Source organism: Xiphophorus maculatus, chromosome 10 (genome assembly GCF_002775205.1).
Source record: "Xiphophorus maculatus strain JP 163 A chromosome 10, X_maculatus-5.0-male, whole genome shotgun sequence".
Lineage (NCBI taxonomy): Eukaryota > Metazoa > Chordata > Actinopteri > Cyprinodontiformes > Poeciliidae > Xiphophorus > Xiphophorus maculatus.
Window position 1 is genome coordinate 23500540 of NC_036452.1, and position 11028 is coordinate 23511567.

The following is an 11028-nucleotide window of genomic DNA, read 5'->3' on the forward strand; positions in this document are numbered from 1 at the left end:
CTGAATAAACTTTCTTCCTTTGTTCAAAGATCTTTTGAATCTTTCGTTCGATATACTTTAAAATGTAAATTAACAGCTGCATATTGGCTGAGTGTTTCGTAAAAGGCCCGTATTCTGACCACAGTTAGACCAAAACAACAGTTTCACTACTGTAACCTGTAGGTATTGCGTATTGCATACAACTAAAGCACTTTCAAATACTTTCATACGCATTTTACCGCTTCATTTTGCATTAATGTGCAAACTAACTGAACGGAGATTATGATATTGCTTTCACATTAGTTAATCGTGTTCCGGTAACAGAACGTAGATTGTTAATCTAACTCTTTTCATCAACTCCTTTTGTGTGTGCACGAACCATTTCCTTGACGTCACCATTTCCGCGCTGTCTCCTTTAAGGTTGCTACGGGTTACAGGCTCACATGTCAGAACGGGCAGAATTGACGTCAGTGACGGCTGCTGATTGGTTGTCAGCCGTATCCGGTGGGGCAGCGGTCCAAGGCTCGGAAAAAAAAAATCGAAGCGAGCAGGAAGATCTGGTAACGGTGCGCTTTGTGAAAATATCATACTGCCGAGTTTTTTATCGAAAGGCCCGGTGGGATTTTACAGTTTTTGTGAGTATTTGTGTCGTTTCATCGCAGTCTGTTTAGGTGAAATTTTGTTTCCTGCGTTTCTCGTTTGTTTATGATAGAACTCAAGATGGCGTCATTGGAGGAGAGCTTTGCCTTTGCACAGAGCCAGCAAGCCAGTCGTTGACGCACAACGTAGGCCAAATATAGTTAGGCAGTAGTAAACAACCTTTATTGAGCATTTTTGTGCAGTTAGGGGAATATTTTTCAACCAGTTCCTAGTTCATTTGTTTGCGGTGGGTAGCTTGAGTTCACCCGTCGGCCTTCTTGACCTACACGGCGATACTCCTACAGACAAGACATTTGATTTATATTCTAAAAAGCAGTTTTACTGAATCCACTTGCATTTATCGACCTGCCTTCATCACATTTCGTCGTTTTCTCATAAGCCACGTTATTATGCATGACGAAAATGCCTTCACTTTTAACTGACGTTTGTTATTTGATGGGCAGGAGGTGAAATTCTGCAACTAACCCGAAGACTAAATGTGATTTTTGGTAGACCCAGACCGCCATGATGGGAACTTAGATCAATCCATTACACAAGGCGTAAATTCTCTACTCACAGCTACTACATGTGGGTCCAAAAACAGAGGCATCTTCGTCTTACAGGTTCCGCGCTTGGTTGGATTAAAATAATCCTGCCAAGTTTTCAGTACAAACGGACTTTGTTGCTCAGAATCTATGCCTGGATTATTATTATTTGTGTTTTATAAGTTTGATTAATGGTCAGTAATTTCCCTTGCAGATTAGAAGTGTCATGGGTGCCGTTCATGCTCAGTGCACATGCAGGCGGAGATTGGATTCTAGTGACACGGGTCCTCTTTATTCCTCTAAAACGCACACATTGATTGGTGGCAGCAGTTGAGAGACAGTGCTGCTGCTGCTGCTGCTGCTGCTGCTGCTGCTGCTGCTGAAACGCGGACAGGGTGAGCTCAGTTAAAAACTCAAAGCCTCCGGAGCAGCTAAGGTCAGGATGTTTTGCATTTTCGTAGAATTTCCGTGCTGCGTATGAATTCTGTTGTGGTTCTGCCTGTTTAACAGCAGCTCTGTAACTGTAGGCCTTGTGCGTGACGAGGCATCAGATAGTTGAATGAGATAGTTGAATTATTTTCTTTCAGTCACATAAGTGTGATCATATCATATGACCAGGCTCCATGGCGAGCAAAACAAAACCCAGTCTTCCCGCTCCGTCTCACTCTGGTTCTATTTTTCTCATGTTCCCATCAGTTCTGTCAGTCCGCGCCTCATCCTTTCTCAGGATCTTAATTTCAGCGTTTCAACAACACAGGCCAGGTTAACCCTCTCAAAACCTCCGTCGTGCAGTTCTAATCTGACGTTGGGCTTTTTGTGTCCTCTCCAGCGTTAAGGTCAGAGGTCATAGAGCAGGGTCGCGGCTGTCGTCATGGCATCTGGAAGTACGAGCAGCGAGGAGGAGCGGAGCCTCAGGGAGTGTGAGCAGTACGTGCAGAAACACAACATCCAGCAGCTGCTGAAGGACTGCATCGTCCAGCTGTGCACCTCCAGGCCTGACCGGCCCATGGCATTCCTCAGGGAATACTTCGAGAGGCTGGAAAAGGTTTGTGTTCGGTGTGGTTTGGAATGGTAAACAAAGCATCACACAGCCTTCATTAAGTGTGCAAAATAATGGATTCTTCTCACTTACTCTTCAGCTGTTAAAATCATGTCATCTGTTAAACACCTTTTATTCGTTTTCTATTTCTACTGTGCTGTTGTTCAGGTTTTGGCTTTTGTTTTGTCTTTATTGTGTTTGAGAAAAGCAGCTTTTATTTTTTTTCAATATGATCTAAAGTAGAGAATATTTATTCAATTAAAAGCAAAATGGCCTCCAGTCAGGTCAGTTCAGTACCGTGTCTTACATGGTGGTAGTTGTTGTTTTGCAGTGTTTGCTGCTCTGTCCGGTGCTTGCTTTGTTTTTGGATGCTCACACTAACGCAGCCTACTGAAACATCAATAGGCGCTCAGGGCTTTCTGAAAATATTCAACTCTTTCAAACAGATTTTTTGTTGTTGTTGTTGTGCTACCTAGAACCATAAAGATAAAAAAAATCCTCATTTTTGCCCCAGTAGACTTCCTTGCAGACTTGTTTTAACTGGGAGTTTTGTTCTATTTTCATCCTCTAAGTAAGGCGTCCTTCTACTTCTGGTTCTAATGTTCAACTCTGGAGTTTAAAAAAGAGCCAGAATAATTACTGATAAGCAAATCCTTATTAGTACTTAATTTATTACAACTCATAAACTACAAACGCAGCACACTGATCGGGCCTTCAGTTAATTGTGGCCTGGTTCTCTGATTCTTAAAGTAAACCGTAGTGTGCACTGTAACTTTAAGAAAAACTGTTTCAAAAGAATTGAAGAACTTTAAAGTTTGTGTTCCTCAACACACATAAATTGCCTTTTTTCTTTTGACAAAACAACAATCTGCCAAAGTACATATAGTATATAGCTGTATATATATTACTGTAAAATAATACATTTTTTAACTATTAATTCCAGAGCTGGGTAAGAACTAGCTACATTTACTCAATTGCGTTTACGTGATTAACTTAAAAAAAAAACCCTGCGCCCCTGGTGGTGCAGGGGTTAAGCACCACCCACACAAGGAGGCTTTAGTCCTCGATGCGGCCGTTGCAGGTTCAAATCCCAGCTTGGTGACGTTTGCAGCACATATATATCTTTTAGAAGTATGTTTACTATGTTATATGTTTTACTTGAATAACTTCATAGTAAAATTGAGCAATTTCACTATGAAGTATACTCTTAAGTATAATTTCTGTCCTCCTTGCCCCAAAACTGTGACTAACTGGGTCATAAAAAACTGCTACAATGTTCTAACAACACTTGGCCTAAAACACAGGCAGCTTTACCCCTCATTTGGCTCGTCACACACAGCTGCAAAATGTTTTCAGTAAACGAACGTCTGGATCTGTGAGGGTTTTTGCTTGAGAAGATGTTTCTGATGAGGTTTATTTTTGTGAAATGTTGTTGTTGTTTGGAGGAGGTGCTCAGAGACATCAGGCACTGACGAGAATCATTTGTTTGCCAGCCTGATTGGGATCAGTGAGCCATAAACTACCATGTTCTATCTTTTTGTTGTCATTGAATGCACCACATCACACTGACTATAACACTCTTTGGTGTCGAAGGGATTACCAAGTGAGGAGGACAAAAGAGGTGGCTATTTTCCTCATCATTGAGGTGCTTAAAAATGAAGTCAGAGGAAGAACCAAGATGGACGAAGTCATGAAAATAATAATAACACATAATTGACTCTAACGGCACAGAGAAACAAGAAAAACTGAGCTGGAGTTACAGTCAGACCGTACAACCAGGGGCGCCGCCAGGACTCTTGGGCCCAAAAATAAAAAATTTGATTGGGCCCCCCTGCGCAGCTGCTGTTACAATGTTTTGAGTGTATTTGACCCACAAAAAGCATCACAACTTTAAAGGTACTGATACTAGGACAATATTTACTGCTCATGAATTTTACATACAACAGTTCACATACAGTATGCAAGTAGGTTGCTTACATTTTGCTTGCATGTTTCTGAATTAAAAATAGTTTGAGTCGAACCCCTAGACACTGAAAGATTGGCGTCTCTACATACCACAGATTTCTAATCGCAGCACGTTTTCCTCTCTCACTCGGCCCTGCAGGAGGAGGCCAAGCAGATTCAGAACCAGCAGAAGGCCAGCAGCTCCCGCTCAGACTCGCGCGATGAAGAAGTGTCTCCACCCATGAACCCAGTGGTGAAGGGTCGCCGGCGGAGAGGAGCCTTCAGTGCCGAGGTTTACACAGAGGAGGACGCAGCCTCGTACGTCAGGAAGGTAGGCACTGTCTGACGTCAGCGATCAGGAACGTGATGCATGCAGTGCTGCTGTGGATCTGCTTCAAACATCTGTTTTCCTGCTGGTACTGAAGGTGATTCCAAAGGACTACAAAACCATGGCTGCTTTGGCTAAAGCCATTGAAAAGAATGTGCTCTTCTCACACCTGGATGACAATGAAAGGAGGTACTTGCCTTAAGCTACTTTTTTAAAGGGGCATTATCATGTAATATTGAACTTTTTAACTTTTACATGATATTATAATGTTATTTTCTCATAAAAAACATACTTGGAGTTTTGCCTTGATCTTTTCATGGATGTTTGAGAAATCCTTTAATTGCCAGGCAACCATTCAGCTGTGTAAAACACATGGGCGGATACAGCCCAGCCTTTGAGAAGCAGCTCCTCCTCTGAGCTGGAGTTTCCAAACTTCCACCTCCCAGAGCTGCCTCCCCCATGACTCCGCCACTCGACTCCCTCAAACTAGCCAGCAGTAATTAGCAAACCCCTGATGGCCTGCACATCTGCTCAGCTCATATGAGCTACTTCTTAGAGCAACGCTGCTAAAAACATTGTTAAAGGGTCAATAGAGCAGCCATGTTGTGACGACTTCCTGAAGGTGGAGTTTCAGAAAAAGCAGGACTTTTTAAAGAAATGTAATTTTAAGGCATTAAATTGCAGAATCAAATTTTTAAAGTCATTTTTGATGTATACAGCATTTTATAACAACTGAAGGTAATAGTTATTTGATGGCGCCATAAAGTAGCACTATGTTCCTAGAAAACACATAATACTGCCCCTTTAATAAGCTGTTCTTATAAACATGAGTATTCGTCCAGCTCCTCCTCTCATAAACCTGTTCTTTCCCAGTGACATATTTGATGCCATGTTTCCAGTCACCTACATTGCTGGGGAAACAGTTATTCAGCAAGGTAAGGAAACATACGTCCAGTGTACTCGACAATTATTCAAAGCATAAATTCACTTTGAAACGAAACATTTTATTTTTGTGCCTTCAGGTGATGAAGGGGACAACTTCTATGTCATCGACCAAGGAGAGATGGATGTGAGTGTCTCCCTATCTCGTTGTCGTGACGTGACAGGAACATTTCCGTCTCTTTCGGATGATAAAACTTGTCTGACCGACTGCTCAGGTGTACGTGAACAACGAGTGGGTGACCAGCATCGGAGAGGGAGGCAGCTTCGGAGAGCTGGCACTCATCTACGGCACCCCGAGAGCGGCTACAGTCAGAGCCAAGACCAACGTGAAGCTGTGGGGCATCGACAGAGACAGCTACAGGAGAATACTCATGGTATTCATGATTCCCTGGTCTGTGTTGTTTCATGTGTTTGGAGTGACACTAAAACAACTCGCCCTTCTCTGCAGGGAAGCACTTTGAGAAAGAGGAAGATGTACGAGGAATTCCTCAGGAAAGTGTCCATTTTAGGTGAGATTCTCTGGTTCCAGCAGTTTAAAAATAGACACAGATCATGTCACCTGTGTGAAGATCCGAATAACATAAAGAGGAGCTAAAAATACCTTCTTTTCAGTCAAGATATTTCTTCCCATCTCCATCCTCAGAGTCTCTTGATAAATGGGAGCGTCTGACGGTGGCCGACGCCTTAGAGCCCGTTCAGTTTGAGGACGGCCAGAAGATCGTGGTGCAGGGCGAGCCCGGAGATGAGTTCTTCATCATTTTAGAGGTATGCTTTTGTTTTTCAACAAACATTTTACTCTTTAGACATTAATAAGTTCACTAGTGTACATTTTTATTGTCATCAAATATGCCCATCAGTGTTAAGTGTGCTGTTTCAGTTTGTTCTGTAGTTTACTGTTTTCTTAATCTTTGTATAAAGCTTTTTGTTTTTGATCTGTTGAACAAACTAGACTAAAACTGATCAGAGATTTATTTATTTATTTCTTTTTTCAGGGTTCAGCAGCTGTCTTGCAGCGTCGCTCCGAGAATGAAGAATTTGTTGAAGTAGGAAGATTAGGACCGTCTGACTACTTTGGTGAGAATCGAACAAACACTACTCCAGGATTTCTGCTGTTAGCAGCAGACAGTAGGGATGTCCCTAGACATTTTCTCACACTGCTGTGAGTTTGACAACTTACATGGTCTACTTTAATATTGTGATTGTCTGACACTTAATATGCTGACCAATAAAGTCCCAGAAACTGCACTGTCCAGTTTTATTTCAAAGCAACAAACATTTATAGAAGAGGGCAGCTTTTTTTGGCTTTTAGAAACTTCCATCTTTGCCCTGCTGCTGGTGTTATAATGTGGAGCCGTTTGTTGGAGCGCTAGGCTACTGCTAGCAGGTTTCCTCTTTGTTTAGGTAGTACTTGTTGATAATTCAGCAGGCTAGGCTAATGCTGGCATTTTACCTGTTTTGGTAGGACATGTTGATAATTCCAGCTCATAATCCATTTTCTATGCTGTTTCACTTGTTTCATAATGTGAGTGTTTTGAATGACTTGACATTAATTGAATGATGTTTCAGCTGCTGTCTGCAGCTCTAACACTACTGTTTAGATGTAGGACTGGGCCCCACTAAGATAAGAGCTGATTACAATGATATACAGGCCAAATGATTTAACACAAATGTTTAAGGTTTGTATTTAGCTTCCTTTCAGTAGCCGTCTCTCTCTGCCTCTCAGGTGAGATTGCTCTGCTGATGAACCGCCCTCGCGCTGCCACAGTGGTCGCCCGCGGCCCCCTGAAGTGCGTGAAGCTGGACCGGCCCCGTTTCGAGCGCGTCCTGGGCCCCTGCTCAGACATTCTGAAACGCAACATCCAGCAGTACAACAGCTTCGTGTCGCTGTCTGTCTGAGGGAGGAGCGCCGCTCCCCATCTTCTTTTTCTGCCCCCCCTACTCTTCCTTCTCCTTCTCCTCCTCCTCACTTTCTCTTCTTTCAGACCCAGGGTCCACAAATGCAATTTGCTTTTCGCTCTCATTTATTTTACTTTTTGGCTTTTGAGTTCTCTGTTTGTTTTACTCAAATGGTTTTTTGCCGTCTCCACGTGTCACGCTGTGGTGACTTTCAGCCACTCACCAGCGCTTGTACCAGCTGCTGTACGCTACCTTGTAGACACAGTTACACCACGTTACTTATCTTTCATATATATATAAATATCTATATATTTATCTATATATATTTGCTGGTTACACTTTTTCTTTTTAGATTTCAATTTAAAGCAGGAGATCTGAAAGACTTTAGGGTCTCAGACTGATGAGACAATCAGACCTTACAAGGCGCTTTTACTGTTTTGCTTTCAGATGAGGCGAAGGCCGATTCTTCCCTCTAGGTACACAGGAGCAAGGCAGAAATATGACCGCACCCAACTGTCTTTCTGATTGTTTTTAATCCTTTCTTTTCGGGAATCAGCTGTGATCTGAGACTCCATTCGGTTTTTTTTATTGTTATTTTGTTACCTTTTCGACGGGGATGACGAAGGCGGTCACGCGTCTGTTTTCGCTTAGTTTGGAAGAGTTTGTACAACTTCAAGGGTTTTTATTGTGCAGCTACCAGGCTAGTGCCAAATGTTGATTATTGTCACAGCGCAGACATGCATAGCTGCGGAAATGTTCCCTGGAGCTCCAACAGGAAATGGCTAGAGTCCTCCTAATCGACTGAACAACCACACAAGAACTGCCTTGAATACTCGAAGGAGAAGAAGAAAAAAATACACAAGAATAGAAGGCAAAAGGAGTATTATGTGAGTTTCAGTATTCAGTTTCTTTAGAAAAATACCAAATAACTTGGTCACTCTTCTGCTATTGTTTATAATCAAAATGTTATTATAGTATAGTTCTATTATTATCATTGAGAAAATGATAAATCTTATGGTTTGGAGTGAAATATGTTTAACTGTTTTTTGTAAACACTTATTTTTCCATAAATTCTATTTTAGGTGTTTGGTGCCACAAAGTACTAAATAAATAAATGATTCTTCTCGTCGACTGACATCAACAGTATGTAACTCGTATTGTGTAAAACGTCATGGGAAAGGTTTTTCAGCAGCAATGGGAGCACGTTTTGAAGGAAAGTGAAGTATTTGGCTGCTGAAGCTGGCGGGCAGAGCGAGTAGACTCACTGCTGTCATCGCCTCTTATCGCCTGCAGGGGGAGCCTGACCTGTTCTCTACGCTTATTTAAAGAAAGAAAGGAAAAAAAAAAGATGCTTGTTGCAGAAGCAGGAAGTTTGTCGGATATTTTGTTTGTTATCCCTTTGGCTTAACTGCTTCACCACTATTTAGATAGCATATGATGTTTTTGTAAGATCTCTACCAAGTGAGATGATGTTGATCTGACTCCTCATTCCCGCTTCACTCTTTTATCGGAGCTGACCTCTGGATCCGCAGTGTCTCTGTTCTTTGCTTCATTTAGAGCAGTCGTATGCGCTTCATGTTGAGATGTCTGTTTGATTTTTAACTTTTTATTTTTGAAGCTTTTTTTTTTTTTGGTACTGATTGCGCAGTGTTCAGCTCGGTGAGAGGAATGTCTGAACTTAAACTGATGGTCTGTCGTCCCAGCCGGCCCCCCGGTTTGCTCCTGGGTTTGTGTCCACTGATGACACGTCGTGTTTATCCTCCGTCAGGGCGGAGGGAGTCACCTTCATGGTTTTCATGTAAATAGCTGCATCGGAGGTTTTAGTTGGAATCGTTTTTAGCCACACTGCAATCGTCCCGGTTTGCCTTAGCTTACCTAACCTGGGCTTACAGTAGTTGTCCGTCACTTCTAGCCCGACCTTCAGAGAGCTTGATTGGTGTGCAGCACAAGGAGCTGCGGCCCGTCAGAGGACCATTCTTTTTCTATTCTAACCTGTATTTAGTTTGACCTCCTGTATGTGCAAAGATGTTTATCCTTTTGGTATAGATTGTTCCAGATGGCAGTTTAAGCAATAAAAAAGTAAAAAGCCATTCACCCTTGTTTCTGGCTTCATTATTTTATTAATTTATTTTTGTGGCTTTACTGGGTGTTCTAGTCCTTCATTGCAGTTTCTCTTTCACACTGGGACTCACTTCTCCTGGGTTTCCTCCAGATAATTTGCCGAGCTCGGCGGTGGGGGCGTTATGGCAGTCACCCTGCTGTGTTTTTCACTAAAAGCTGACAGGGAATTTAAAAATATGACTCGTAATTATGTGTTATTGGAAGACATTATTAATACTACCTGAACACCAACTATAACGTCTTAAGACAGACATAAAAAAAGCAGTTAAAACGAGTATAAATCTTTTGACCTCTCACTTTATTCACATCTTTGCCCTGCTGCTGATATTTTAATATGGAGCAGTTTGCTGTAGCTATGCTAATGCCAGCATATTTTCTTGTGTTTAGATGGAACTTGTTGATAATTCATAACCCATTTTCTATGCTGTTCTTGTTAATCATGAGTGCGGTTAAAGTTAGCATGTAGATCAGTAAAGGCCGGCAGTGGTCATCTAATGCCAGTGAATAAAACAGACACCTGACCTCAGTTTCACTCTTGGCAATTAAATTCTGATTCTAAATCATAAATATTTGCAACTATACATTAAATGAGATCAGTATGGAAAATCACACAGAACCTTTGTAAGCATTTGGTCTTATAAATAACCAAAACAGCAAAAATCCCATAAACATTTAATACTCCCTCATCTCTACATCTGCCTACTGTAGCAAGTTTGTTGCCTGTGAAATGTCAGAAAAGATGCTACATCGCATCTGAACAGCAGAGGGAGACATTTATCTTGTGTAACTCCTGAAAACTTGTTGTAAATAATCAGAAAGATTTATGAGTTTAAACATCCTTTCAGTCCTACTTTACTCTTTTTTCCATTTGGTCATTGCCAATTCTTCATTCCAGACAGGTCTGCTTACACCATGAAGAAAAAGTGTCATGTTAAAAGCAAAGTTTGTGCTTTAGAGAGTTTGTTTGACACGGTTCAACATCCACACCTTGCTGCATGTTTGATGAAAAGATGAAGAAACAAGAAACCTAATAAAATGAGTTTCTCTCATTTTCATTGGTCCTGAGGAGCATGCGTGTGGATTTCTTTCTTTCTTTGTCCCAGCCTGTCTGGGACAAAGATGTCGTAAAAGGCATTTAGTCGCTGATGAAACAGGATTACAAGTCTGGAAAACAGGGTGGAGTGAATTCAAACGTCTGCTAAATTGCCTTTCCTCCCACTCACACTTCCCCTCCCTAACTCACACTTCTGTCATTTTAAGGTAAGAAAGCGTCTCAGAAATGCGTGTTTTTATTTAAAAATAATTTTATTTTAGAATTTAAAAACATCTGTCGATTCCACGGCCCCAAACTTGACCAACAACGTATCCAGTGCATGACTTCTCTCTCCCCCAGAACCAGAACCGCTGGCTGAGGTGTGGGAAAAACCTCAACATACATTCAGATTGTATTACAGTAGAATAAACTCACACTAAAAAAATAATGAAAATTCAAACCTTTAATTTCAGTGCACTTAATAAGTGGAGAAAGAGTTGAATTAATGACATCTGGTTGGCATGGAGATGGCGTCTTATTGTTCTTATGGAGGCTTGGTGAC

The 11028-nt window shown here is 41.6% G+C and overlaps 1 protein-coding gene across 1 annotated transcript; it reads left to right on the top strand.

Moving 5' to 3' along the window:
• Positions 1-469: 469 nt before the first annotated feature.
• prkar1a (protein kinase cAMP-dependent type I regulatory subunit alpha) lies at positions 470-9406 on the top strand. The gene is made up of 11 exons (XM_005812301.2): positions 470-614; positions 1993-2208; positions 4307-4477; positions 4572-4663; positions 5348-5409; positions 5497-5543; positions 5632-5790; positions 5865-5925; positions 6060-6181; positions 6409-6490; positions 7140-9406. The coding sequence occupies exons 2-11, from the start codon at positions 2035-2037 to the stop codon at positions 7310-7312; spliced, it is 1143 nt and encodes a 380-aa protein (XP_005812358.1). The 5' UTR covers positions 470-614; positions 1993-2034; the 3' UTR covers positions 7313-9406.
• Positions 9407-11028: the final 1622 nt, after the last annotated feature.